General features: G+C 50.5%; 11 protein-coding genes and 2 non-coding genes across 13 annotated transcripts; 8 read left to right on the top strand and 5 right to left on the bottom strand.

Moving 5' to 3' along the window:
* Positions 1-91: 91 nt before the first annotated feature.
* Positions 92-2,616, top strand: BDZ83DRAFT_732870 (uncharacterized protein; the record flags this gene model as incomplete). The annotated part of the gene is made up of 3 exons (XM_060512905.1): positions 92-165; positions 266-518; positions 1,205-2,616. The coding sequence occupies 3 exons, from the start codon at positions 92-94 to the stop codon at positions 2,324-2,326; spliced, it is 1,449 nt and encodes a 482-aa protein (XP_060362114.1). The 3' UTR covers positions 2,327-2,616.
* Positions 2,563-3,869, bottom strand: BDZ83DRAFT_721650 (Lactonase, 7-bladed beta-propeller-domain-containing protein; the record flags this gene model as incomplete). Its single annotated transcript, XM_060512402.1, has 4 exons — positions 2,563-2,951; positions 3,004-3,447; positions 3,504-3,612; positions 3,675-3,869. 4 exons carry the CDS (start codon positions 3,867-3,869, stop codon positions 2,563-2,565), a joined length of 1,137 nt encoding a protein of 378 aa, XP_060362113.1.
* A 1,697-nt stretch (positions 3,870-5,566) lies between these two features.
* BDZ83DRAFT_630143 (uncharacterized protein) lies at positions 5,567-7,628 on the top strand. The gene is made up of 7 exons (XM_060508804.1): positions 5,567-5,759; positions 5,827-5,898; positions 5,991-6,052; positions 6,106-6,290; positions 6,350-6,948; positions 7,021-7,219; positions 7,280-7,628. The coding sequence occupies exons 1-7, from the start codon at positions 5,673-5,675 to the stop codon at positions 7,468-7,470; spliced, it is 1,395 nt and encodes a 464-aa protein (XP_060362112.1). The 5' UTR covers positions 5,567-5,672; the 3' UTR covers positions 7,471-7,628.
* A 1,300-nt stretch (positions 7,629-8,928) lies between these two features.
* BDZ83DRAFT_742914 (alcohol dehydrogenase) lies at positions 8,929-10,580 on the top strand (the record flags this gene model as incomplete). The annotated part of the gene is made up of 4 exons (XM_060513124.1): positions 8,929-8,942; positions 9,137-9,336; positions 9,403-9,561; positions 9,627-10,580. 4 exons carry the CDS (start codon positions 8,929-8,931, stop codon positions 10,388-10,390), a joined length of 1,137 nt encoding a protein of 378 aa, XP_060362111.1. The 3' UTR covers positions 10,391-10,580.
* Positions 10,581-10,589: 9 nt separating this feature from the next.
* On the bottom strand, positions 10,590-12,482 carry BDZ83DRAFT_676699 (amino acid permease). The gene is made up of 3 exons (XM_060511161.1): positions 12,140-12,482; positions 11,510-12,081; positions 10,590-11,451 (listed from the first exon to the last, which is right to left on the bottom strand). Exons 1-3 carry the CDS (start codon positions 12,322-12,324, stop codon positions 10,661-10,663), a joined length of 1,548 nt encoding a protein of 515 aa, XP_060362110.1. The 5' UTR covers positions 12,325-12,482; the 3' UTR covers positions 10,590-10,660.
* A 1,640-nt stretch (positions 12,483-14,122) lies between these two features.
* On the top strand, positions 14,123-15,002 carry BDZ83DRAFT_754656 (uncharacterized protein; the record flags this gene model as incomplete). Its single annotated transcript, XM_060514504.1, has 3 exons — positions 14,123-14,413; positions 14,470-14,840; positions 14,900-15,002. 3 exons carry the CDS (start codon positions 14,123-14,125, stop codon positions 15,000-15,002), a joined length of 765 nt encoding a protein of 254 aa, XP_060362109.1.
* A 952-nt stretch (positions 15,003-15,954) lies between these two features.
* Positions 15,955-17,891, top strand: BDZ83DRAFT_630135 (MATE efflux family protein). The gene has a single exon (XM_060508803.1). The coding sequence runs from the start codon at positions 16,335-16,337 to the stop codon at positions 17,778-17,780; it is 1,446 nt and encodes a 481-aa protein (XP_060362108.1). The 5' UTR covers positions 15,955-16,334; the 3' UTR covers positions 17,781-17,891.
* Positions 17,892-18,164: 273 nt separating this feature from the next.
* Positions 18,165-20,671, top strand: BDZ83DRAFT_732863 (uncharacterized protein). Its single transcript, XM_060512904.1, has 3 exons — positions 18,165-18,708; positions 18,766-19,370; positions 19,656-20,671. The coding sequence occupies exons 1-3, from the start codon at positions 18,348-18,350 to the stop codon at positions 20,364-20,366; spliced, it is 1,677 nt and encodes a 558-aa protein (XP_060362107.1). The 5' UTR covers positions 18,165-18,347; the 3' UTR covers positions 20,367-20,671.
* Positions 20,672-20,979: 308 nt separating this feature from the next.
* On the top strand, positions 20,980-21,894 carry BDZ83DRAFT_732862 (uncharacterized protein). The gene is made up of 3 exons (XM_060512903.1): positions 20,980-21,329; positions 21,388-21,559; positions 21,603-21,894. Exons 1-3 carry the CDS (start codon positions 21,056-21,058, stop codon positions 21,775-21,777), a joined length of 621 nt encoding a protein of 206 aa, XP_060362106.1. The 5' UTR covers positions 20,980-21,055; the 3' UTR covers positions 21,778-21,894.
* BDZ83DRAFT_t206 lies at positions 21,071-21,158 on the bottom strand. The gene has a single exon. It is a non-coding gene; the product is annotated as a tRNA-Lys (tRNA).
* BDZ83DRAFT_t208 lies at positions 21,543-21,630 on the top strand. Its single transcript has one exon. It is a non-coding gene; the product is annotated as a tRNA-Cys (tRNA).
* A 1-nt stretch (position 21,895) lies between the features above and the next one.
* On the bottom strand, positions 21,896-23,053 carry BDZ83DRAFT_630130 (uncharacterized protein). The gene is made up of 2 exons (XM_060508802.1): positions 22,500-23,053; positions 21,896-22,419 (listed from the first exon to the last, which is right to left on the bottom strand). Exons 1-2 carry the CDS (start codon positions 22,982-22,984, stop codon positions 21,960-21,962), a joined length of 945 nt encoding a protein of 314 aa, XP_060362105.1. The 5' UTR covers positions 22,985-23,053; the 3' UTR covers positions 21,896-21,959.
* Positions 23,054-23,202: 149 nt separating this feature from the next.
* On the bottom strand, positions 23,203-24,277 carry BDZ83DRAFT_630128 (uncharacterized protein). The gene is made up of 2 exons (XM_060508801.1): positions 24,201-24,277; positions 23,203-24,138 (listed from the first exon to the last, which is right to left on the bottom strand). Exon 2 carries the CDS (start codon positions 24,116-24,118, stop codon positions 23,393-23,395), a length of 726 nt encoding a protein of 241 aa, XP_060362104.1. The 5' UTR covers positions 24,119-24,138; positions 24,201-24,277; the 3' UTR covers positions 23,203-23,392.
* Positions 24,278-26,617: the final 2,340 nt, after the last annotated feature.

The raw sequence follows: 26,617 nt of genomic DNA, 5'->3' as shown, positions 1-26,617 counted from the left end.
ACACTCTAGAGGTCTCCTCACTGTTACCTAGATGATAGAAAATAACCAGCGCATTCCAATACTCCGCAACTTTTTAACTGAATCCAATACAATGAGGCCGACCAGCTCAGTGCCCAACATCTCCGTGCCCTCCTCCAATCCACAATTGGGCATGATCCTCTTAAGGTAGCACAGGTATGTTCGGCTATGAGCATTACTTAGTCCGATATGGTGTAGTGGCCAACATGATGCCATCTCATTTATGGTCAGTAATTTGTGTGGATAGGCATGGCCCCGAGTATGATTCTCGGTTTCGGAAACGTGGACATGCGTATGGCGCGCTTTCACTTTTGATCTGCATTTTGCTCTTAGCTGAAAATCCAGTCTCGCGCACCTTTTGCAGACGAAAAGTCGCAGCTACCTGTTCATTCTTTGTCTCTAATGGTTTGCGAGTACTTTTCAAAGCTGATGAAGAGGAGATATCTGGTATTTGGGGCAACGATGTCACGATCCTGTCTTCTGTGGGACGTGGTCTGTTCGTAATAAATGACTTCAAACATCAGTTTCTCCACCCTTGTATTTGATATACATTAAGCTATCTACGGCAAAGATTCTCCCAAGTTCCCGTCAGTTTATTATTTATTTCCTCTGCACTCATCCATAGGCCTGAACTTCATAGCTCTGGCTTACTGAACCTGACTTGGATTTTGCGCCGCTCAGGTTGGAAGAGACGGCCAGTGCTTATGCTGTTCCATGTCCTGTACGGCCCACAACTCTAGGCTGCCGGACCGCTGCCTAGCGCGTTACTTCTTTGCACCCTTGTCAAGCCAGGCGATAATTAGAGGTAAAACCAGCGTACGGAGTCCTAGTTCCATCCAAAGAACCAATTCTCTAGACACTCTCCCGACCTCGACGAATCTCAACTTTTGCAACACCTATGGAACTCGAAAACATACCTAATGAGATCCTCAATATGATTATCGGGCAACTATCTCGACTGAAAGGCCACAGGGATCCCGTGAAGACTCGTGAACTTCGCAAGCACCTTCTCCCCGCCCGCCTCGTTTGCCGACGATGGAATTCTATTGCGACTGAACACCTGTATCAAACTCTGGAGCTAGCACACACTGGAAGTGTCAACGGCGACGAGAGTGGGTTTGAAGGCTGGAACAAGACTCTCGATCTCGAAGCCGCCTGAAATGCTGCTCAACGCGTCATCCTTCAGAGCTACTCCAAGAAATCGAGGCAATTTGGGGACTGGGAGGACTGGAAGAATGGAGAGTATCATGCCTTCACTTCAGCCATTAAACGAATCAAGCAGTTGCCAAATATCAGAGCTATCGAGCTGCACTTTAGCGAGAAATGTAAAGGCCGGTGGTCCAATCTTCATGACGCGTGGGACGACGTCGAGCCCAGCGAGACCCGACTAAACACACTTAAGGCGGTTTTCGAGGCCATTCGGGAACGTGCAGTTCAGTCTAATGCCGAAGTCAGCACAATTCGGTCCTTGACGATTCGAAACCTCCAAAACATGCCGCATCAAGAATTCGTCAACTCTGGTCTTTTCAAAGACGTCGCCAAGGACATCGACCATTACCACCTGTTGATTACAGAGGAGTACAATGAACACGGCCCAGACCGCGACACATTTATGGAAGAGCGCCTGGAGTTCGAGAGCCATCTGCAGCGACAATTTCTTCCTCACTTCGCGGCTAATCTCACCGCTCTGACCTTGAACTTCCACGAGTGTTGGGGCACCATGCCGGGATACTTCGATGGGGCAGGCCTAGAGTTCCCTCGCCTAAAGACGCTGAACCTGGGAAACTTCGTCATCAGCAACAATCGTCATTTTGACTGGGTTCTCTCACAGAAATCGCTCGAAACTTTGCGTCTGGACAGCTGTCATATTATTTCTCACATTCAGGTTGACACTGAGGAAACCAAGGAGTGGCGTATTCACACGGAAGACTGGCAACGCCTGCCAAAAGGCTCGTACGGCATCTCGTATGACAATGCTGAGCTCTACAGGTTCGATGGCACGTGGGAGTCTACTTTCGACAAGATCCGAAACAATCTTCCCTGCCTCATGGACTTTCGCTTTGATGGGCAGTTCTACGGACTTCACTTTCTCCGTCCTTCAAGGATCGATACCGTGCTGCATCCGAGTCGGTACATCAACTTCGACGCAGGAACCTGTCCTAGTCCATGGTTGACTTCAAATAGTGAGACTGGTGAGATGGAGTTTGGAGATTACGAGTGTTCTGTGAACCGCTCTGAAGAAACAAAGGAGGGCGACACCAGAGCGTTCAGAGATCTTCTCAGTGCCTGCCATGAGAGGCATAAGTAGTGTAAGGTGGAATTGACGGTAGGGCGATACCCATATCGCGCGGAATTCAGAACAGACAATAGATACAGCAAATTGGAAGAATTCCATGAAGACTTAAGACTTTTCATAGCGTAGATTGATCCGGGTTACAAGACTCTAAGTCCTGCCGTTTTTCATTTCAAATACACACGGCTACATATGCAGAAGTAAAATCTGCAACATGAAATACATGTTTGTCACCAACACCATCATCTAGCTTAGCTGTACCAAACAACATTAGCCGGTCCTGATGCCAATGCGAGGTGCGCAACAGCTGCCGCAGTCGTGGATGAGCCAGTAGCGTCGATCTTCCATACTTCCAGGAAGTTCGAGCCGCTGTCCGTAATAGCAAAGTAATCCTCGCTGAACTTAGCGGGGGAGACGGCGTTGGCGGAGCCACCGCTGTTTGTGGTGGGAGTGAGGAACAGCTGCTCAGTGATGGCGCCGGTGGTGCTGTCGAGAGAGAAAGCGGAAACGTAACCAGGGACGCCGACGGTGCGGGAGCGGGTGGCAGCAATGAGGTACTTGGGCGCAGTAGCGCTGGCGTTGATGCTGGGGATGGAGAACATGACTTCGTCGGCCCAGTAGGACGATGTGTTGGTGTAACCTGACGAATAATCAGTTGCTAGTTCTAGAAAGAACTTCACTTGAATTCATACCTGAGGGCAAGAGAGAGTAGGTGGTGTTGGTAAAAGTCAGCTTGCCGGTAGTCGTGTCGCGCTTGTAAGACGCGATGGAGTTGGCCTCCTCATAGACGACATAGACCCAGTTGCCATTGGGGTGCACAGTCAAGTGTCTGGGGTTGGATCCCTCGGCTGCGGCAAGGTACTGGACTTCTGTAACCTCTCCAGTGTTGTTGTCATAGGAGTGAGCCCAGACGGCGTTGCCCATGTCATCGGCGGAGTAGATGAAGTCGTTGTTGGGGCTCATCCATGTTCCGTGAACACCTCCGGCGCTGTCGTATGTGACGTTCGCGGTAGCCTCCTGGAGCACACCGGAGTCATCGACGGTGATGGCCAGGCTTGAGCAGCCACCTCCATAGGGAGTTCCGAAAACAGTGTGGGGGGAGGCGGAGGAAGAGGTGATGTAGTTGGCGTTGCTACCTATTTATCGTAAGCAACAGGCTCATCTCGAGACATTCTACTTTCAGGGTGCTCACAGTCTGAAGACAAGCTGACGTTGCTGCTGTACGTCAAGCTGAGGTCGTCTGTGATGGCATAGCTCTGAAAGTAGCCTGTCGTACCGACATACAAGTTCTTCAGGCGGGACTATCGTCAAATTGCCAGTGTAAGGTCTGGTAGTCACACTTTCAGGAATCAGGTATGCTTACATCGATGTGAATCCATTTAGAGCCCGAGCTCGCGTCTGTGCTAATGTTGTTCTTCAAAGTGAGCGACTGTGTTTGGTCATCGAATTCGACACCGACAATAGTGCTGCCGGAAAAGAAGCCCGAGAAGAAGTAATGACTGTCGGCCAGGGCCGGAGCAGCGACTGCTGCCAACGAAAGTAGTTGGAACGAGCGCATGTTGTCGGGCTTTAGCAGATGGGATGAACAGGCATGGAAAAGCATCCGCAGATGAGACCGATACTTGGCACATTTAAATGTCAATTTGTAGGAACGCCTTTACAGCTAAGATGTCGACTCCCGAAGGCCTCTATCCCGCCGACGGGAGACTGTCCACATCACGAAGATGCTAAGCCCCATATCAAGGGGCCGTTGCGCGGCTCAATAAAGTATACCAAGCTTTTTGGCAAGGGGGACGTATGCCCAGGGGTTAGCAAATACCGCTATGGAGTATGGAGAACAGCGGCCAGTGGCGGTGGAGGAAAAGCATGGAGTCATGGACAAAGGGTTGACGTTGGTAGCGGTAGAGAAGGCCTCGCGTTCTCTGCAAATGCCAAGAATAATTTCAGAGTGTGGCTCAATACCAGAGCTGACGAAATTCAAGGGGCCGGTCTACCGTCCTATGAGCAACTACGGCTATATTCTGACAGGCGCACGCGTAATCCCGAAAATCCGGCCAAGCCGTATTCAGTAAAAGTCGGGTCGGGATCTCCATCCTTGATGGGGGAGAAATTCGTCCCGCAGCTAGGCAATGCTTGTTTCAATCTAAGTGCCGCTGGTGGACGAGTCCGGGCTCAATGTTTTCCCTAATTTGTTAGAGTTCATCCCGTTTACTGCCCACATCCCGTGCCACGGCTCTGGTAACAATTGTCTGGCGGGATCCACGGAGCTGTCCCCTACAGAAAGCCGGAAGTGCCGACTTTGGATTTTCTTCAGAGAACCTGCTAACTACGCACTCGAGATGTATTCGAATCAATGTGAGGATTGGAATGGCCTTTATCCCGCCTCGCCGTCCTGCCATAAGAAACCCTCTTTGTACAGGCCATTTCTTTTTAAATGAGGTCTCAGTGCAACGTACAGACATTCACGGTATCAACCAAGCCTTTGTTCCAGTTTCTTGACTCTCATTTCTGTAAGAGTAGATGTCAAAACCGTGTTAATAACAAGCACCTGTCAACTCAAGTTTGCTTTTCCAAACATTCCAGGAAGAATTGAAGGTCGGCGCACTTCATTCAGCTCATCCAGTCCTCTACAGGCGAGGTACTGACTAGTTCCTGGGGCGCCTAGAGGAGGAATCTAGGAAATCTTTAAGTGAACGAACGACCATGATTTTAACATTTCTTTTCGCTTTGACTGCAATTCCCAACCGAAAGACTTGGATAATTATGACCAAATGTCGGTTTATAGCTAGCTCGACCATCCACGCCGATGCCTTTCAAGACACCTTGAACGAACCAGGCTCTATCGGTCTCGGTTCCCATTGATTCGAGGCTACCTCGAATTAACGCTCAAAAAGTGGAAATACCCCCACGAATTGAACGTGACAATCGATATGATCCCTCAAAATTTGGCATTTTCCCAAGTCTCAGGATAGTAAAGATCGCTACCAAAAGCCTTGCTTGATATGATTCCTGTAGGATCGGACAGCCTCATTATGTTGGTGGAGGCACACCGACTCTCAACTGTGCATAGCGATTCGTCGAATCAATAAAACGAGCATGCGCGTTGCGATATTTCGGCTAGCAACATGCTGCATAATCATGGACCAAGCAGCAATATTGTATGCGATAAGGTCCATCCGGAGTGAAAGTGCACTTTTGGCAGCCTGATTTTGGTTACCCCTGCAATGCAATGAGCCCGATGCGCCTCGCCGCTCGCCATGATCGATGACTTTCTTCTTCTTCTTAAAGTCCAAAATCTGGGCACTCCAATCGTTTTGATGGCGATGAGCTTCTTGCTAGGCCTTGAAGATTTGATGGAGCAATGGAAGAATGCATGTTCAAAAAGCACTTGGCGAAATGTCGCCATGTCACTGAAGCAACGACTTATCTCGCGCTCTACAACTACACAGCAAGTTCCAGCCCCCACTGATGCGCTTTTTTTGCGTCAATATTCTGATATATTTGGCTTGGCTCAGAATTTGTCTTTCAACACGCTGAAAGAAGGAGATTTGACTCTCGATAACCTGAACGACTTTCTACACGAGCAGGTAAGACTTTGTGTCTCTCTCTGAGTCTCTGATTCCCCTTACCAGGGACCCTTTCGCTGCAAAGAACTCTTTAGCACTAAAGACTTTTCAAGGGCGAATTTTATCCACCAGTCGCAGAAGAAAAAGGCAAACTTTCGAGCAAGCTTCGTTTGATGTCAGGACAGACTTTCATTGGCGTATGCCACATTGACTGACATCGCGATATAGCATTCAAAAGGATGCCAAGGATTTGGAAACATTCACGCCGTTGAAGATTCCACTGCCATCAGCACATTATGAGCAAATGCTCAAATGCCTACGGCTCCCGCTACACGCCGTCGAATTGACCACCTTTCTTGGACCTCTCTTCTGGTACAGATATGTTCTTCTTGAAGACGATGATCCCCACCTTCGTAAGCTTTCACCACCTTACACTCGCAGGCTCGAAGCTTTGGACTCACGTCATCTTTAGAGATGGTGTTTGGAAAGCATGATAGCCGCAAGAAGACCGGAACCCGCGGCTGGGAATTGATTCTATCATATTCTTTCAAGCGACGCGAGACCACAGGCTTCGTGAAATGGACACCTACCGCCGATATCGTTGAGTGCTTATCAAATTTGCGAGATTGTGTTCTTGACATAAACCATCCACTTCTTATCCCCAGCATCATCATGTCTGACCTCGTAGCGACATCTGACGAAGTGAAGCAACGAGAAGCCCGGACTAGCATTCGGCAGCTAGAAAAAGCAATCAGTGTCAATGATGATACAACCGGCTTTTACTACTCAAAGGACGGCACCATCGATTTACGCACAGTCGCGAGTGATCTCACAGAACACCACAGAAGAATTCTTCATAGACCACCCAAGCTTTACTCCAAGGTCATTGATGCTTTGGAAGCTGCCACAGATTGCTTCTGGGCACATATCGATCCTACTGACAAGACCAAAGCGTTGAAACGGCTTCATGCGACTTTGAAGGACCGTTTTCATTGCCACAGAGTGCGGCTCGTCGGTTTGGAGAAATACGTCTCCATATCGGTGGAACGCTTGAATATCCAAAGAAGCATGGTCAGAGACACACCCACTCACTAAGTCCCTCACGTAAGGGGCGCGGAACTTTTGCTGACCAAAGTACGCTAGGTTTCTTTCATTACGGCTGAAATCGCACAGAAGGATGCGAAATTGAACCTCAAGATAGCAGGAGATCAGAGGAGAATAGCTCATGCTAGTAAGAGCGACAGTCAGGCAATGAAGGCTCTTTCTCTTCTCGGTGCTGCTTTCCTGCCTGGCACGTTCATCGCCTCTATTTTCAGCATGTCATTTTTTGACTTCCAGACTCGTTCGTGTCAGCGCCTTTGGAATACTATCATAGTATTCGACACTGACAATTTGATGATAGAAGCTCATATTTCGTCCAAGATTTGGATTTATTTCGCGTTTATGATCCCGTTGACCACGGCTGTCCTTCTTGGGTGGCTCTTCTGGGATCATAAGCGAAGGAGATCGCAACATTTGACGAGGTCATCTTCCAATAACAGCGGCTCTGACACAGAGAAGGCAATCATATTCGAACTATCCAAGAGAGAGTAGACAGACTCGGCAGTTGTGTTCACTAGCTTCTAAATGTCGTCATTTTGTTTGCACGCCGCGAAAAACATACTTCAGTTCAAAAATATTCGGGAATTTGCGTATCTTTTCGGTCGCATTTGTACTCTTTCTCAATTACAATTACTCTGGACTTCAAGCCCACAGGCGATTCACTTTACGCCTCTCTTTGCAACTATGAACGTGAACTCCAAGGTCATCGTCAATCGAGACCCGGAGCCGGGAGTGGGGCTGGCGGGTAGCTTCGGGCCCGAACTTTAGTCAGAGCCGAGAACACCGGCTGGACTAAACGCTGTGCTCTTGCCGATGACAGCTGCAACTAATGACAGAACGTTTCCAAGTAAGCGATGGGGTCTTGCGCTGTACATGTCAGCTCGTGCTGCCTCTTTTGGCTGTAGGCATTGAACATTTGTTCACATTGGGACATGCCACTACAATGGAGAATCAGCGTAGTAGAAGAGGGATGGTGCATGATTGGGACGCGCAGCAGTGGCGACGACAATGCAAGTACAGAACGACAACACCTTATCTCATCGGGATTCCCCGTTACCTGAGAATCTATACATCGTATCGAATCGAGCCAGCCGCCGAGTTTTATGCAGCACAAATGGGAATGTGTGAGGTTCGGATACAGAGAATGAACTAAGAGTATTGAATAATCTGCCCAGTGTCGGTGGGCTTGTAGGCTTGTTCCATCTTGGCAATGAAGACAACAGTCCAGCACAGCCACGATGATTGCATAACCGCGTATGCTGTTCGAGATACAAGAGATTCCCACATCTGACACATGGCAGCGACCGCTTCACTTTCGTCTGGGTAAGGGATCTGACACTTACGCAGTGTAACCTGCCAGCTTTTGATTTCATACTTTACAACCTTCTTATCTATGAATGCCAAGAAGGTAAAGTCTTAGGAATGCCCAGTCCAGCTCGGCTGCCGATCCTGTCGGAGTCGACTTCCGAGGGTTGGCATGAACAGTGAAGAGCAAGAAACGGATTTCGGGAATCGGCGCAGCTTTCGGGCAAACAATATCTTGATTCATTGCTTCAGATTCGGGCGACCCGATTTGGGGTGAGCGGAATTTAGTCTCGATACCTTCAAGCTTGCAGAAGGAGTTGTTCTGGCAATAATCATTCCTGTTTACCTACAGCGGCTATGGAAGACGGCTGCAGGGATCTATACGGTCGTCCAATGGGAGGCCCTTCTATCTTCGATTCACCTTGTATTAGGGCAAGTGGGCCATTGCCAAATGAGATACCGAGCGAACTACCGCGCTGACATGTTGAACTAAGCTTGGGTTGATATATGCTTAAATCCGGCGGTGGGTACGGCCTCGGTCCGTTCTCAACCCCAATGGCACCATCACTATCAGTTGACAAAGGATAGAATCACAAGTTTGAACGTGTGTCATTCGTCACAAAGAACAACCAATACTGCTGCGTCATGCCAATGCCGACGTCGCTATGTTCTGCAGATCATGAGATTTGAGTTGACTCCCGAGCCTCCGAGGACAAGCGCCGAACAGACCGAGGCTCTTTCACTATTTAACACCAAATGCTGCCTGGCTTGAGGGCTTAAAGTATCATTCCAACATCATTGACAGTTGAATCACCTCGAGAAGACGTCTAAACTTGAACACTATGTCGCTTAGCTTTCTCAACAGCACCATGCGCGCTGCCGTCATGACGGGGCCGTATCAAGTTCATATTGATCAGTTCCCGATGCCACGCATCATCAATACGACTGATGCAGTAGTTCGTATCACAACTTCGGCGCTTTGTGGTTCAGACCTGCACCGTTATCATGGCTATGTGGGAGGGGAGCCACCATGGGCGCTAGGCCACGAAGCTAGTATGAACCGACTTCTCGGGCAAGAGTATGTCCTACTAAACCACATGAAAGCTAACGGTTGTATAGTGGGATACATTGAGTCCATCGGTAGTGGTGTATCTTCTTTGGAAGTAGGGCAATACGTCATCATTCCAGATAATGGCGCCACTGGACACATTGATATGGGAGTTGCGACTGGACCTCGAATGGGCCTACCCTTTGGAGGTCTTAACGGAGGTCTCCAAGGTATTTAATTTCTCAGCTTCTCCTCAAAAGCCCTTAATTCTAAGTTACTAATGATGCTTGACCAGCTCCCTACGCCCGAGTACCGTTCGCCGACATGGCTCTTATCCCCGTCCCCCTGACCGCCGATACCACCAACACCAGCATCGAACAAGATTATCTGACCGTCTCCGATGTCTTCTCCACCGGATGGATTGCTGTCACTAAGTCTGGCTTTGAGCCCGGTGACACTGTTGCTGTCTTTGGTGCTGGTCCTGTAGGCCTGCTTGCTGCGTACTCCGCCATACTTCGCGGTGCATCTCGGGTGTACAGCGTAGACCATGTCCCCATGAGACTTGAGAAGGCTGCATCCATCGGAGCCGTGCCAATCAACTTCATGGACAGCGATCCCGTACAGCAAATTCTCGCATACGAGCCTGGTGGTGTCATCCGGGCCATCGACGCTGTCGGCATGGAAGCCATTACTGCCAACGGTACAATGCAGCACAACATCGTGCTGAACCAGATGGTCGAACTTGTTGCAGCAGGTGGCGGAATTGGCCAGATTGGGATCTACCTGGCCCAACCGAACACTGGTCTAGCTCCGAATGCGGAGAGAATTACGCCGGAAGTCTCATTTCCCCTCACACAGTTCTTTTCGAAGGGTATTAGATACGAAGGCGGTATCGCAGATCCCGAGACTGTTGCTGGGGAGCTCGTCAACTTGATCTCCAGAGGTATTGCGAAACCAGGCTTCGTGGCTAGCGCGTCTATCGACATTGAGGAAGTCCCTGCGCACTATGAGCAGTTGAGAAACCAACAGGAGCTCAAGGTGTTCATTAAGTTCCCTTGAGTAATGGACTCGATGACCGACGGGCCTGTATAGATGGGCCGAGTACATCTGCAGAACTTCCCATCACTCCCCTTGTACTTGGAATCATGGGTCATATCCATCTATCCAACATGTAGACTCAAAGAGTTTATTTGTTGGGAGGCAACGGGCTTTGCGGAAGCACACATTTCAATAGCATCGTGTATCTGACTAGAGATTACTCTCATTAAACTTCAATTCCTTGTACACATTACGTAGTTTGAATAACTTGGGGCTGACTGCCTGTTCATATCAAGACTTATCCATAACCAGATCTAAAATCGTAAGATTTGGCCCAGTCCACCTCTTCCCGTTGATGAACCATAGACCTACTGCAACTAGCAAGGCGAAGACCATGACTGGTCCGCAATAATTCATGTTCTCCGCAGTTACGGGAATCGTTGAAGGGAAAGGTAGGAAGACAATGACATAAAGGGTGTAGACCAAGGCAAATGAGTTGATGTAAAGACCGAAGCGACCACGGTTCCACTCTCCTAGTTCAACGCCTCCTTTGGAAGTGAAACGAGCGTACAGCATGCTGCTGATTGCGATCGCATAGCTGAGGTAGAGAGCCATGGATGAGAGTGAGGTGATAGCGCCGAAAGCAACGTAACTCGAACTTCCAATGTTGAGAAGGCAGAGAGCACAGACAATGAACACCGTGACGACAATAGCGCGGATCGGTACACGGTGCTTTGGGTGGACGTATGCCAGATAAGCAGGCATGCCTCCGTCTCTGGACCATGCCCAAGTAAGACGGGATACGGAGGCGATGTTGGCCAAGTTGACGCTGAAGGATACGACGAAGAGACCGGTGATCATGGCCGTTGTGGCGCTCTTGGATCCAGTGATGCTGAGAAGAATGGTGAGAATTGGGCTAGCCGAGTTTTGGGCGTCGTCGATTGAGCCCATTGAGACAAGAATGACGCAGACCATGACGAAGCCGAGGCATCCGTTCATGAAGATGGACCAGAACATGGCACGAGGGACCGCAAACTTGGCCTTTCGGGTTTCTTCGCTCATGTGGATGGCACTATCGAAGCCTGGCAGACTGTTAGTTGAAATATCGAGGTAAAGAGTCTTTGGAGCATTGGCTCATACCGGTGAAACTCCAAACACAAGTCAGCATGCCGAGGTTCCACGCAATGAAGGTATCCGTCCATCCAGACGCAATGTTGGTCTCCAAGAAGAAGCTGCTCGAATGTCGAGTCCCCATTACCGTCAAGACAACGACAAAGACGACAAACAAGCAGACGTGAAGAACCCCAGCAACAAGCTCAACCCACGGAATAACTCTGAAGCAGTACGTGTTCATCAAACCCTGAATAAGGCACATGGCGATGACGAGCACCGAGGTGTGCCAGCCTCCCGGCACGTAGTTGGGGTGATTCAGCTCAATCATAGACTCCAGGAGAATGATGGTGACGTTCGCAATGCCAGCAAGAAGCGACACATAACCAAACCACGTCGACCATCCCTGGATCCAGGTAGCGAAGCGCTTGACACGTGCGGGGGCGAGGTGGAAAGTCCAGTGGTACTGGGCACCGGCGACAGGTTGGATCGAGGCCATCTCGCCTAACGAAGCGGCTTGTGCGATGGCTCCGCAAAACACTATGACGAAGCTAAAGATGAACGTTTGAGGTCCGCCGTTGTAGAGTGCAAAGTACATGTTTCTTGGATTCGGTTAGACCAAGGCCGAGAACCTCTTGAGTGAATCGGCAGTTTACTTACGTACACATGCCTTCCCACAAGGCCATGTAGGTCAACGAAAAGGCGAAGAGCTGGGAGAAGGAGAACACTCTCCGTGTCCGCGTTTGGTTGTAGACTTCGGATCCATGTTTTGACTCGTTTGCGTCAATCTGGCTGGCGTCTTTGACGCTGGGTTGCAGCTCGATTGCTTCTGCGAGAGCCATCATGAGATGATCGAGAGACCGATTGAGGAAGGATTAGAAGGGAAGTCAACAACAAGGAGGCGGTCTGAGTTTTCTCGATGGAAAAATGAGGATGAACGATATGCTTTCGATCCTCGGCACAGGTAAGAGTCTCTTCAAGGAGTCGAGTTGGAGAAGATCAGAAGAGCCGGGCAGCACATCCACAGCCTTGGCCAAATGCTGCACCATATGCACATAAATATCAGCAGGTGTAACCACAGACAAGGGAAATTGTGAGACAATGACCCCAGTAGCCGCAGTAAGCTTGCAGATAGATGGGCGACTCTGAGCCTAGGGAATGATTGGTGAAGGAAGTATCCGGGTTATCTCCTTCGATGCAGTTACGGCTGGCGGTCGGAAGTCCAAACCAACGAGGATTCAATCAAAATTTAGGACTAGGCTCCGCTGAATATGCATGTTGAAGCAAACACCGCTTCCTTGATGGGAACTATTACCGACCAACAGGTGGCTTCCGTGGTGGGTTCGTGCCGGGGTTCCTGCATGCCGGGAGGGGTTCAACCACACGGACTCTACCCGTATCGTTCCCGGAGCTGCTTGGCATCACCGGACCCTCCAAACTTTGCAGGTGGATCGATCACATATGGTCTTTGCTGGTCAGATTCCGTTGTGGTCATCACTTCATTAGTCGTGGGCTGAAGAATACCGGAGTACCAGGGTTACGCTGCTTTGCTCCCATGTCTTCGTCACTTCTCCGTGCGATCTCCCAGCACGACTCAGAGTGAGGGAATCGATATCGAAGGTACCTGCAGGTATTCCAACTCCGACCCCAAGTGAACTCGGTCCGGTTGTCTGAGCTCGCCTGCAGAGAATGTAACCCGACGTATTGATCGATCTCACAACGATGGTCTAGATGCTTGTATATAGCTCGGGTCTAGAGACTGCTGTCTTCTGAGTGGCATGTGTCCGAACCAATGAAAGCAGTGAACGCTAATTGGGCGAAACCAAGTAAGAGAGCAAACTTTGCCAGGTCACAAGCGATAGCTTACTATGCACCTTACCACTTCAAACAGTACGCACTAGAGTCTTGGTACGAACACATGAAGTGCGATGTCTCCAACAGTTCCAGAAAGACCTGCCAGGTTAGTCTTATAAACCAGACTCGAGATTAGTTCAATCTAATTCCCCGACATCTCATTTACTCTTTTGACTCCACATCATATGTACCACGAAACTTCTCGTCACATCAGATGTTGGCCCACAGGCAAACTTCGCTTCCATCCTTGCAACGAGTAACAGAACCACAGTCGAAGTTCCACCACGCGCACACAGACAGCCTTCCTTGAGAAGACGACGGATTGATTCGACCTATGGAATCATGTCAAAGATATGGTAGGAAGTTTGTCACCCTTCTTTCACATAAGAGAGAAGGCCCCGTCGTGTGGGACCTCCCGGCACATGTATTACCTGTATCTAGCAAGTGCACATATATGTTTGACTCACTGAAGACCTGACAGAGTTTGCATACTAGAATGTCCGGTCCAAGCAACCCTACATTAGCCCCTGTGTTGGTTGGTTTGCTCGACACACGGCATAGAGCTGTTATGTAGATCTTCGCAAGCTACTCCGGATTCTGGTAAGAACCCCGGGTCGTTGGATCGATGAAGAACTGCCCGAACAATGGCCATGGGCCTGTCCTCCCCTCGTAGCTCATTGATTACAAAGTTCAAACACTCTGCAAACCCATCAAGAAAACAGTAAAGCCGCGAGTAGGAGGCTCAATTGAATTCTTCTAGCAAAGATCCGGTCATTGGGCCAGTCGAATATGTTAGTCGACATTCAACCAGATCCTCCATTTTATGCGTTGACGGAAGACGATCAAGCTGCGCTGGTCGTTGTTGCCTCGCTGATCTTCCTCATTTACGCCATCGTCGGAATATCTCTGAAGCTTATCATTCGTCTCAACATCACTTCTTTGAAGAGTCACGATGTAATACTATTAGTCGCGACCGGATTACTTCTCTCACAGACAGTCTGCATCATTATTGCTTGCAACCACGGACTAGGCCATCATCAAGATGTAGTAGAGCCTTATGATCTCGAGGCATTTCACAAGGTATGCAGTCATATAGCAACAGCAGAAGTAGAGACGATATCGACCAAATATAATAGCTGTTCTACGCTTCCTCCATACTTGCGATTGCGATTGCCGCTAGCACAAAATTTTCGCTATGCCTCCTCATTCACTCCATCAATAATCACGGACGACTGAATCTTGCAAACAAGGTCCTCTTCGGTACCATCGTGGCTTGGGGCATCTCCGGAATATTCACTACGGCCTTTCAATGCTCCCTACCGCAGCCGTGGCTTGCCATTGCTGATGAGAAGTGCCCAGTCCGAGAGGGAATTTTCCTCTACAACGGCGTGATGGACATTTTTACGGATGTTTGTCTATGTCTGCTACCCGTCGCCATGATGTGGAAAGTGCAGACTACGTTGAAGAGAAAGATGATGGTAATTGCTCTATTCACCACTCGCATCATGTAAGTTGCCTCGAGCTCTCTAGCTCAGCGATGGATTTACTGACATTTCTTCTGCACAGCGTTCCCATAATCACGATTCCGAGATTAATTTACACACAGAACTTGGTGACGGACTACAATAACGCAACATGGAATGCGGTCCATCACTTTATCTGGTTATAAGTCTCACTAGGCATGTCAATCCTCACAGCATGCATCCCAAGTCTGAAGGGAGTAATTGACAGCCTCCTCGGGTCTACCTCCGTGGCCGCCATTCAAGCACCTTACCATTTGACTTCATCAGGCAAAGACGGCAGCATGCTTCGACCAACGAGTTTGCCGATCGGCAGCGGGTCCACCACGAGACCGGGGTCTCATCTGGCGAGCGGCGCAGGAGATTCGAGGATCGCGAGGGCTGGTTTGGCGAGAGCACCCGACTGGTCGATCGGTTGCAGGATCCACGGTTATACAGAGAAAGTAGATTTCGGTCGCAGTGAAAGTATGAGGAAATTGACTGAAGATGGAGAGTTTGGGGCGTCTTCTGATGAGAGACGGAGATCGAGCTCACAAGAGGGGTCTATAAAGTCTGCTGAGGCTGACTTGCGATTGTAAATTTAGATTGTTTCACTTCTTTGCGTACGTACTGATATGTCAATTGAGCCCTGGAAGGATGTTCTTGGTCTCGTAACGCAGCTCTGTGTTTTCGGACGGTTTTCGGAGACAAAAGGAAGTCGTGACTCATCTTATATGATGTTGATATACAACCAGCTATGAGTGAGCTTGGCAGCACAACTTTCTCACAACTCTCCGGTCCTGCCTGTACGAATCCAATTAGATGAGTCAAACTTGACCTGCAAGCCGCTAAGGACTCTGCAAAAAGTCATTCTATTTCATTTGTGTACACGAGCATGGGAACTTTGATGAGAGCGAGTGAGCGAATGAGATCTCACACTGGTAACCCGAGGTGGCGCGATCCTGCAGAGTGCTGCGGGTTCGGGGATCCGGAGTAGTGGAGATGGACCCACCAATTGATCCGCTCAGAGTACGTACAGTATCCGGAGTCGACGGGAGTCGGAATGCATTGCCGGCGTGAAAACTTTCTCTTCTTGTTGCAGTCGCACGGACAGTTGTGTAAGCTGGCAGGGCTGTGTTCCTGACCTTGTCCTTCCCAATTCCATCCCTTATTATCCCTCGCTCTCGCGGTGCAGAACGGCCCGATCCCAAGACGCGTTTGACACCACCCAATCCAGACGAAGAAAGCAAAGGAAAAGGAGAAGACAAAGGCAGACAACCATCCCAGAAGAACACACAGACTCCCTCTGATGCACCTCAGCTTTGGGCTAATCAAAGCAAACCTTACGGGAACCTAAAGTCCTCAGCTGGGCCCCTGGCTACTACCTTTAAGGACCTAATTAAAAATCCAACACCTGCCACCTCACCTTTTCTCCGCCCTACCCTTCCCGTGTCATCTCACACCCTCGTTCTGCGACCGAAAGTAGAGCCGTCGCCCCCGCCATGGACCCCCGCGACCGAGACGACCGCACCGGCGAGACCACGCCGCTGCTGTCGGATCAGCCGCATCACAAGCCGGACATTGAACCGGCGGGTAGCGGTGGTTGGCTGTCGGAAGCATGGCTCCTCTGTCGGTACTCATTACCGCTCATCGCCACCTATCTGCTACAGTACTCATTCACCGTCATCACGACGTTCGTGGCAGGCCACCTCAGCGCCGATGACCTCGCCGCCGCTAGCATTGGTCTGACGACCATGAACATCATCGGCCTGGCTATCTACGAGGGCATGGCTACCGCTCTGGACACCCTCTGCGCCCAGGCTCACGGCTCTGGTCGCCTTACCGCCGTCGGCCTCCATGTTCAACGCATGCTCATTCTCATGGCCCTCGCCACCATCCCAATTGGGCTCTTCTGGGTCTTCTCGCCATCGATTCTCTCTCTGTTCGTCAAGCAGCACCACTTGGCCGTCAAGGCCGGCACGTTTCTACGTGTCAGTTTGATCGGCATGCCCGGCTACGCCGCCTTTGAAGCCCTCAAGAGATTCCTCCAGGCTCAGGGCGACTTCAAGAGCGCCATGGTCGTCCTGATTATCTGCGCCCCTATCAACGCACTTCTCAGCTGGCTGTTCGCTTTCAAGTTGAACATGGGTCTGGAAGGCGCCGCCCTGGGCCAGGCTCTGGCCAACGACCTGCGTCCCGTCCTCCTGCTCATCTACATCGTCGTTTGGGGCCAGTGGTCGCACCAGTGCTGGGGTGGATTCTCTCGCAAGGCCTTCACTGAGTGGAGCGTGCCGGTGCGACTCTCCGTTGCCGGATCGGCCGTCAACCTGGGCGAGTGGGCTGCCTTTGAGATCTTGACGCTCAGCACATCCTACCTGAGCACCGAGCATCTTGCCGCACAAACTATCTTGACGACCATCTCCGTCGTCATGTGGCACATCCCCTTCTCAATCTCGGTTGCCATCAGCACCCGCATCGGTCACTTGATCGGCGGCGGGCTCGTAGCGACCGCTCGGCGAGCCACAACCGTATACGCCATCGTCTTTACCGTCGTCGGTATCCTAGACGCCATTCTAATCTTCCTTTTCCGCCACCAGCTCGCCCTTGTATTCTCTGAGGACGCCGAGGTCCAAAGGCTCACGTCCGACTCCATGCTTGCGGTCGCGGCATTCCAGCTCATCGACTCCATCATCAGCGGATGCAACGGTGTGCTGCGGGGTCTCGGCCGGCAGGCGGTTGCGGCTTTTGTCGTGTTTGCCGTGAACTACCTGGCTGCAGTACCGCTCGCGGTCTGGCTCGAGCTGGGATCACCAGGCCTAGAGCTGGATGGTGCCTGGATAGGCCTCGGTGGCGGCATGGTAGTCATCGCCATTATCGAGTGCATTTACATGAAGGTGATCCGGTGGCAAGACTGTGTCGAAAGTGTGAGAGATAGAGAAGGCATGTAATGCATTCATTCCAATCCAACAAAAAGCGGACTAGCATACAAATACCATAGACAAGCTAATTAGATTTCATTATTCTCACGATACTTCGGTCCCTCCAACGGCAAGGAAACTTCATCTTGGCCGCACCGTTATCCCTAGTTCCCTCTTGAATGTGCCGCTAAAGAACACTATTTAGGTGACGTATGCAGCATGACAGCATTTGACATATGGTGGTGTTGAGACGGAGTCGCGTGAAGGAGAGACCACTTAGCGGGGACCACCTCAGCCCCTTTTCAGTGGGGCTTTGCCTTATGTCAGCAAAACTCCATTAGAACAGTGCGGTGCACAGTCTTCACACCCAACCATCGCCATGTCGAATGGACGATTTGCACCTTCACGTCTGCAACCATCTCCATCCTGAAAGCACAACCTCAAACAGCAATCTGCCGGCTTGCTCCATGCCAACAGCAAAGTAACCCAGGACTTCTAACCAGTATCAAAGTCATTTGGCCACTGCCGCCGTTCAAGGCTGCCTAGCCAATCTTGCATCGCCACTAAATGGCGGTCCGTCGACGTTGAGAATACACGATGCCCGGCACCGGGGTCCAAGCCCATCCCGATGCTGCCCAGGAGCGGCCGCCTTGTACGGTCTGCTGCGATCTCGACAAGGCGCATATGCCTGAATCGGTCGACTCCAGAGAATTTTCCTGCGATCTCAGGAGCATTAGTAAGGCCAGTAAGAAGGGATGCCAAATATGTTACGCCATCAAAGTTGCCATCTTTTGGGCCAATAATGTCAACGTTCCCAAGAAGAGGCTGATGCTTGATGATTCATACGCCGTCATTTACCTGTTTGAGACTATCTCTATCCAATCATCTGTCAAATATCGGGACTCCGCGAACAATGTTGTTGTTGTGAAGGGCCTAGTCGACTTGTTCACGAAACCAGGTGAGAAAGTGATGAACCTTGAGGGGGCTTTCGGGATGGATATTGACACATTCGCAGGCAGGCCGCTGCCGTGGAAGTCTATCGGAGTCTGTAATGAGATTCCTCTCAAACTACACTCTAAGCATCGGCAGAAGACGATCCGCGGATGGGTCGATGAGTGCAATGCAACACACAAGGCATGTAGCACGGGGATGTACCCGTCTGAGCCCGGTCTTGCTCCTCGGCGATTCCTGGATCTTGGAAAAAGCCCGCGGAACGGTATCAAACTGGTCAACTCTTGCTCAGTCTCCGGGCCCTACATCACCGTCGTCCACGGCTACACCGGTCCGTTACCGGCTCCTTCATCGTTGACAACCTCGGAAAACTTCGACCAGCGCCAAAAGTGTCTGCAGTGGTGGCAACTACCTGTGGCCCTGCAAGAGACCATCACGGTCGCTAGCGAATTGGGTATCCAGTACGCTTGGATCCAAGATTTCTGCGTCATTCAAGACATCGAAGAAGACGTAAACTGGCACTTAGCTCGAGAGGATATCGTCTTTGGACGGTCATACCTCACTATCGCCTTGACAAGCGTTAAGGATCTCAGGCTGAGCAATTTCGGCCCCGAGCGCCAGAACAGCATAGCCGGCGTCGAAAATGCGCGTAAATCCTTTGCCATCCAAGTCAGTAAATTTGGCCGCACACACTACATTTATGCTCGGCAGAGTATGCATTGGTATCACGCGGCATTCGCCAACAAGGCCCTGTTGCGGCCCATGGATGATGAATAAGAATCAAATGCGTTTGAAGAACACCATGGACTCTTCCAGCATGCCCCTGCTTTTCAGCGCCTTTTGCTGTCTCGCAGGGTGCTTTATCTGCACAAGTCAGAGCTAGTGTGGGACTGCCTTGAACGGCCCAGATGCGAGTGCGATAAGCCAATGTACTTTGGACAAAAGTTTGTACAGAACATCCTGAGGAAACCCACATGGATCTCGCACGGGGCCGTCGGGTCGGGAGGCGTCGTCGGACCTCCCGACTATGTGCTCAAACTTTACAAGGCCCTAACGCCGGCCGACCCCGAAGAGAGGCTGGCAGTTGTCGCCGGCCTCTTTCGACACATTCTTCGTCTCACTGGAAAATCTCACTTCGCCGGCATCGCAGTAGACACACCTGAAGAGCTGGCGCTTGGCCTTCTATGGACCACGCTTCCGCCTGGGAGTGAGCAACCAAACCAGCTTGACCAAGATTCCCCATCTATTCCAGACGCATATCGACATCACACCAGTCGCATACCATCATGGTCCTGGGCATCCATGGTTCTGAGCAAGGGAACCATATTTGGAGGAGCCTCACGCCTATCGCCAAGCTACACATTCGACTCGTTCTGTCGCAGTACGTCATTCGGCTCAGTGGAAATGTTCTACGACGAGTTGCCCGGATCCGACGATAGTCTGCTAGCCACCAACTACCGCATAAAAGCCAAAGCGGCGATTCGGCCGATCACTGCCGTGCCACCGATGGGCAGAAGGCCCCTAATCCCACATCTGTTCAGCTGTTACAATGGTGATCCTACGGATCGCAATTCTCACATGATTTTCGGTTTCTGCCGGATTGCGCGAGATTTCGCGGTTCGTTCCAAGCCAGTGACGGGTTCAAATGCTATATTTTGCTGCTAGGCATCATGACGCCAGTCGGACATGACCTGGAGGGATCAAACGAGCAGTCGTGTACCTGTGCACATAGTGTAAACCACATGCAAGTAGGCTTGGTCCTGCAAGAATCGCCGCGGAATGAGGGTGCATTTGAGCGGATTGGGACGTTTGCAGTGCCGGAAAGTCGCGGCATGTTTGCGAGACTCGTGCCGCGTGACTTGATCCTAGTCTGACGCAGAATGGATGGCTTTTCAGCTGGTGGAGGACATTTTGTTAGGCCAATTTTGGTATAGATCAATCCCAATCTTCTTAAGGACGACAAGATAAACTCGATGATTGTTTCTTTCATGGAACGTAGGACGACTTCTTAAGATGCTAGATATGCTGGTAGTCCAAAGTCGTCGGAAGTGGGGCACAGGCCGGCCATGAACTGACATGTCCGGCTCTCTGAAGTGATAAAAAGCATGCAACAATGCAAACATCAATAGGCGTCAGGGTTCTTTCAACTCGTCTCAAGTATTGATGATTGGCGTTTCCGTTATGCCTTTGAGCACTTGACACTAAGCGCAGAGTCACAATTCGATACACATTAAGCGCCTGAACAAGCCCTCTTCATACATATGTTCGTAGTGGACAGTACCTACTGCCAACTGCTGGACACTCACAACACCAAAAAAAGAGGACACTGCAAGCGAGAGGTGAAGCATCTCAAAATGCAAAAGAAGAGACGCGGTCGGTGGGACTCGAACCCACAGCCTTCCGATGATCTTTTACTCGTAAAAGTCGGACGCTCTGACCAAATTGAGCTACGAAAGCAACCGCTGTTGGATGACGATTCCCGCTCACATTGGGGCTTAGGTATTGTTTGCTGTAGACTGGTGGAGCCCTCCAATGGGTCCGTCCCGGTCAAGTCCGTCGGCCGAGAAGCCGGTGTCTTTGTTCGTTCTGCTGTTGACTCATCTCTTCAAGTGACACCAGAGTTTGGGCGTGAGTAATTCGTTGCTATTGTTGTTATTGTCAATGACTCTATGAGACGTCAGCATAGTCTTTGTCAACCAATCTCGTTGCTCGGAACAAGGTGAAAGTGGCAAGCTGTTAGCTCGTTTGTTGGTGGGCTGGAAATCCTCCCTTGCAGGAGCTTGCAGAACACTAGCATCCATGAGCTTGGGTGCGAAGCCAGGACATCAGCAACAACCACTTGGATCGATAGCTCAGTGGTAGAGCGAGAGATTGCAGTTTCTCAGCTGTAACTATCTCTAGGCCCCGCGTTCGAATCGCGGTCGGTCCTTACATTGCCTTTTGTTATTTGCTGCAGATTGACGGTGGGCAGAAGACAGGAAGCGGAGAGTTTGCCATGTTTTTGTGTGTGCGTCTCCGCAAATGGGACTCGCTTCGCATGCATTTTGGGGTTGTTGTCCACTTGGAGTTGAGCTAGGAGGGTCCACCAATTATGTAAATGACTCGGTGAGACCTCTTGACCATAACTAGAGCGGGTATGAATGAAGTAGAAGCAGACTACCACAAGCAATGATAAAATGTGCTATAGTTATGTATATGCATTATCATATGAGAGTGAGAGAGAGAGACGGAGTTATGGAACTGGAGGACTTGTTAATATTAAAGAGGCACTATGAGAGCGACACCCGCCATCATCGCAACTCCCCAAACAGCTATCACAACACCGTTAACCACAGACGAGCCAGCGGCCCTGGAGGGAACTGCAGAGCTGGGCATCTCAGTCGGGACCGGCGACGAGCCCCCTCCAGAAGCAGCAGCCGAGGTCTGAACTACATCCCCAGACGACCCCTTATTCACAAGCGTAATTCCAGGCGTGATCAACGCGCCAACGTAACTCGTGCTCTCCTTCGCCTCAATCGTTACTGTCCTCGGCTGCAACGAAACGACTGAGCCTTTGATCGATATGGAGCTGCCTGTAACGACTCTCCCGTGGAAAGTATACGTGCGGTCTACTACTTCCACATCGTTTACGTTGTACAACTTACAACCTGTTATGGCCGTGTAAGCCTCTCTGGCGGTCGAAGAGTAGCAGTTCCCATAGAATCCCGCAGTATAACCACTAAGAAGAAAGAATACGTCATCAGATCTGTCCTAGCTTTCGAGAAGAGAGCCAAATTCAAGAAAAGATGCCGAACTTACCTCGGACAACATGCGATCACAGTCTCCGAAGGCTCCATCGCAGACATGAACAAATTCGCCGCCAACTCAAACGTGGGCTTAATCTCCGACGCAACAGACGTCGTCGTCCCGGCGTCGATTGTCAACGTCGGGTCCGCAAAGACGCCGCTCAACGAGTGCGACGACATCTCGTTGCGGACGCCGTAGCCTGCGGTCACCCATCCGGAAGGGCACTGGCTGCCCGGGGAGAAATGGAGGAGGAATCGCTGGGTAGAGGTTCGGCGTGAGTGGTATTCCAAGTTCATCGCACTGCCGGAGGGCATGCAGTCGTCGAAGGGGTCGCGGTCGACTTGGCAGGTTTCTTGCCAGTATGCCACGCCGGGGTCAAATCTGCGAGCTAGGGCTGGGGTTGGGACTGAGGTTGCGCATGATGCTGGGGCCGTCCATATTGTTGTTAAGGGTCCTAGATTGACGAGCGTTGTCCCGGAAAGAGTAGGTGTCGGCATGGTGAAGGTAGGTAGGAATTGGATGTGTGACCGAAATCTTGAACTGGGACTGTTATGGTGTAAAAGTTGAGGAAATCGCGGGATCTTGTGGTTTCCATGCTGTTGCCTGAACAGGAGTCTGACCTGGTGGTTGATAGCGCAGCCCAATCATCTCGCATCGTTACCCCAGCCTATGAGATCCTTGAGAAAACTAACAGCTTTAATTGCTGGAATCTTTCGGTGCAACTGCAATATGGCTAATAATACATACATTTCACGTCAAAGGGACTTTGGTCAGTGATGCGTAGCAACGTTCACATGAAGGATCAACAAGAAGCGGGTTTAAGCTTAAAAGTGTGACAGATATCTAGACCTAGACAGCAGCATCGACTCAGACCAGAGTACTCTCGCTCACTTGGCAAGTGAACCTCAATCACTGCAACCAATCTCAATACCCTTGGCAAACACCTTGCCTCCAACGGGAATGAACCCAGCAAGGGCACCAGCAATGCTCCCAACCCATCCGCATCCACCGCTCTCCGAGTTGGCAGTAGCAGAAAACTCAATAATCAAGTCATCAGGCTGCAGCTGACCGTCAATGTACGCCGTCACCCGTAGCGACGACGGCACCTTGTGGCCCCAAGTATGGTTCATACACTGCGCCAATCCGGGCGAGTTCTCCCTGCGGCACGCGTACTGACAATTCCTCGAGCTCTGGGGGCCACACGCCGCGTCGGGTGTGTAACCGACGCCCTCCATCCACGTCAGTCCCCGGCAACCGTTGAAGACCTCGTACCCGTACGGGTCGGACACCCTGCTCAAGACCTCCCACATGGACTGGACGAGGCCGTCGCGCATCTCGTTGCCCTCGAGGCCAGGCGTCTTGCCCCAGGCGCCGTTCATCTTGACCCGTACCGTCACGTCCGGGTCGTAGTCGTCGGCGTGCGTGCACTCGTTAGTCTGGGCGCCGGCGGAGCGGTCTGTCATGATGGCCCTGGTGTTGCCGGTCTCTCCGTATATTGTTTGCCATGTTACGGCGAAGAGGTCGAGGTTGCCGACGTCGATCATCCTATCGCTGAATCGCACTTCCATCTGGACCGCCGCTGAGGCCTGGCTGGCCAGAGCGGCGAGGAGGAATGTGCTGATCGTCTTCATCTTGGTTCTTGCACCGGGGTCTAAGGGCATGGTGTTAGCATTGAGAATTTAGTAAACCAAGATTATTGTACTTGGGGCCTACAAGAAAATGCAGTAAAGAGATCAGAGGATATTCTTATCACACGACTCTAGCGGTGGCTCTCAAAGATGGCTGCGGGTAGCCTGCATTCGAATCTATATCAAGAGATGGTCTCCAAGCCCATATTATACTTGGACTCACATCCATTTCGTCCAGTGGCTCCATCCATCTCACGATGATCCCAAGCCTGCGGCCTGCCTCCACAAAGCTTGCCAAGTTATTGAACTCAATGTCTCATGCTCCAGATATCCTACTTGAAAAAGGAAATGCAGTGTGATGGCCTGATAGGCATATGTCCACAACCCCCATAAACCTTTCGTCCACAAGCGCCTCCTGGTAAGATGATTGGAAGCAATTAAAGTATGCCAGACCAAAGTGCTCCTGAATTTCTCGTTACCAACTTTGAACCTACCCAAAAAGGTGCCCCGGTTGCCCAACCGGTCACAGCATTGGAATTGCGCACCTTGAGGTATAAGGATTTTACGGCACATGCATGCCACGTTTCTGACATGTCAAATCCCATCGGCTTAGGATACCAGGAATGAAAGGACCTTCTCCACGTTGGAACCAGGGGCATAGTTTGAGAGCATCCCATAAAGGAAGTCTGGAGTTGCATTGACGTACGAATTTGGGAGGTCTTCCCCAGTTAAACCACTATTCACGATCCAAATGGCAGGAGGCTCAATTCAAAAGTTCCCCTTGACAGGTTGGCCAAGAATATCGAGGGCATGCGCGTTTCAGTTGTTCAAATCAGCACCCTCCAGATCAGGCATCTCGAGTCATGAAAAGAAGCAGGTGGTGAGCAGGTTTGCTAAGAGCTTCTTCGTTGTTTCTTTTGCACAGCACTACTGCAGTACGATGGATACTCAAACGACATAGAGTTCATAATCACAATTGCTCGCTGAAAACTGCGACCATTTCTAAATGTCCAATTCTTATCTACACAGTTTATCGTGACAAGGTAAGCTAAGACTGGCGTTCAAATGTAGGGCGAGAGTGCAGATTTGTTGCTCGTCCCCCAACGAGTGCATGTTGTCGTGATACCCAGGAGCAGCCCCTTATCGAAATGTCAATATTCAATCGTCACACGGGCCTCCGGCCGCATTTCCAGAAATGTGCTGCCCACCACATGCAATTATGGCCACCTCGTCCCATTTCTCACCTAATATTTACGCTTATCCGCTTAGATCCGTTCCTGAAGTGGTCTTTTAAGGAGCTGGACCCAGTTTCCATCGTGGCATTCCGATTCCAAGTCCTCGCCCGCTCGGGAACTCGGTCTTGGTACGTCCAACTACCCGCAAGGGTTGGTGGGCTGCGAGTCATTACGAGCTCCATAGGGCTGACTCGTGTAACCACAGCGGCGAGATCCGATGGAGTATTGGTATTAGTAGAAGGTGATTATAACTTGTAGGCCTCTCTTTGAGTAAGTCGATGGTATGCAAGCTGTAGTGAAGTAATAAGTGGGTGACACAGTGCCTAGTTTGCAGGTCAGACTCAGTGCTTCTTTTATCAGTTTTCGATTTTCACTACTAAAGCAGTGGCAACTGCAACTGCTACTGCTATTATCAGTGGTCTCCCTTCTGGTCTTCCACATATGCCTTGAAGAGAAGCACGCGGAGATTCTAGTGCTAGTGGTTCTCAGGAAGAGGCCACTCGTGTGTAAGCCGGCATCCTTTTCTGTCGTTCACTTGCCACGATAAAATAGATGAAGCTTAGTCTTCAATGGTCCAATGTCTAAATGGCGGGGCTTAATCGAAAGCCAAAGTCATTTGCCTCATGAGTGTCAAGCAGAATAAACCCCTTCAAAGGGCAAGCACACTCTGCAACCTTAGTAGGACGCCAAGTCATTGTATTTCTATTGGGGATATTCGGGATGATCCATGAAGAACCGCCTCTCTCAAACTAGTAGATTTACGCATAAAGACTTTACATCTGTGAGTGACACATTCTGATCAAAACCCCTAGAAAAGATACTAGCTCGATGATACTAGATGCTTCATGGTTCTAGACATTCTAACTTTTTGACAATGGGAGCGTCTACCAACCACCAATCACCAAAACTTATGTATTAGGCATGTAGCAGTGACCTGTATAGTCTTCATCTATTCATTTTTCACTGTCCTCTCTCTGAATTCGTTGCAGTCCGAATTTGTGCCTTGACTCAAATATTCGTAGAACACGTTGGCGGATGAGAGCGGCGTGAACTTTATACTCTCGCGTGGCTTGGGTAGGTGCACTTTATTGACGATTTGACTTTCAATATGTAACGGCGAGGAGTCATCAATTAAGGAGACTTCTTTCTCCGGAAGGCGTACCTTTCTGATGTTGTGGTCTTTCCCATGGCTCAAGGTTCTTTCCTTCTCTCTGTAGTCAGGTCTGAGGAAGGAACAGGCAACATCGAAGACAGCAACTTGTGATCC

Source organism: Colletotrichum acutatum (genome assembly GCF_030867785.1).
Source record: "Colletotrichum acutatum strain CBS 112980 chromosome Unknown BDZ83scaffold_85, whole genome shotgun sequence".
Classification (NCBI taxonomy): domain Eukaryota; kingdom Fungi; phylum Ascomycota; class Sordariomycetes; order Glomerellales; family Glomerellaceae; genus Colletotrichum; species Colletotrichum acutatum.
The sequence above is the reverse complement of the archived record's forward strand: the minus strand, read 5'-3'. Positions and strand labels throughout refer to the sequence as shown.

Bases quoted from the DNA above. Each gene is read 5' to 3' on its own strand.
- BDZ83DRAFT_732862 (XM_060512903.1), top strand. From the start codon at position 21,056: ATGCAAAAGAAGAGACGCGGTCGGTGGGACTCGAACCCACAGCCTTCC. The intron at 21,330-21,387 runs GTGAGTAATTCG...ACGTCAGCATAG, and splicing joins AGTGACACCAGAGTTTGGGC to TCTTTGTCAACCAATCTCGT. The intron at 21,560-21,602 runs GTAGAGCGAGAG...AACTATCTCTAG, and splicing joins CTTGGATCGATAGCTCAGTG to GCCCCGCGTTCGAATCGCGG.
- BDZ83DRAFT_630128 (XM_060508801.1), bottom strand. From the start codon at position 24,118: ATGAAGACGATCAGCACATTCCTCCTCGCCGCTCTGGCCAGCCAGGCC.
- BDZ83DRAFT_732863 (XM_060512904.1), top strand. From the start codon at position 18,348: ATGCCCGGCACCGGGGTCCAAGCCCATCCCGATGCTGCCCAGGAGCGG. The intron at 18,709-18,765 runs GTGAGAAAGTGA...ACACATTCGCAG, and splicing joins CGACTTGTTCACGAAACCAG to GCAGGCCGCTGCCGTGGAAG. The intron at 19,371-19,655 runs GTCAGTAAATTT...AAGTTTGTACAG, and splicing joins GTAAATCCTTTGCCATCCAA to AACATCCTGAGGAAACCCAC.
- BDZ83DRAFT_676699 (XM_060511161.1), bottom strand. From the start codon at position 12,324: ATGATGGCTCTCGCAGAAGCAATCGAGCTGCAACCCAGCGTCAAAGAC. The intron at 12,082-12,139 runs GTAAGTAAACTG...ACCGAATCCAAG, and splicing joins TTGTGGGAAGGCATGTGTAC to AAACATGTACTTTGCACTCT. The intron at 11,452-11,509 runs GTATGAGCCAAT...ACAGTCTGCCAG, and splicing joins TTGTGTTTGGAGTTTCACCG to GCTTCGATAGTGCCATCCAC.
- BDZ83DRAFT_630143 (XM_060508804.1), top strand. From the start codon at position 5,673: ATGGAAGAATGCATGTTCAAAAAGCACTTGGCGAAATGTCGCCATGTC. The intron at 5,760-5,826 runs GCAAGTTCCAGC...GGCTTGGCTCAG, and splicing joins TCGCGCTCTACAACTACACA to AATTTGTCTTTCAACACGCT. The intron at 6,949-7,020 runs GTCAGAGACACA...AAAGTACGCTAG, and splicing joins TGAATATCCAAAGAAGCATG to GTTTCTTTCATTACGGCTGA.
- BDZ83DRAFT_630130 (XM_060508802.1), bottom strand. From the start codon at position 22,984: ATGCCGACACCTACTCTTTCCGGGACAACGCTCGTCAATCTAGGACCC. The intron at 22,420-22,499 runs GTAAGTTCGGCA...CTTTCTTCTTAG, and splicing joins GTGATCGCATGTTGTCCGAG to TGGTTATACTGCGGGATTCT.
- BDZ83DRAFT_630135 (XM_060508803.1), top strand. From the start codon at position 16,335: ATGGACCCCCGCGACCGAGACGACCGCACCGGCGAGACCACGCCGCTG.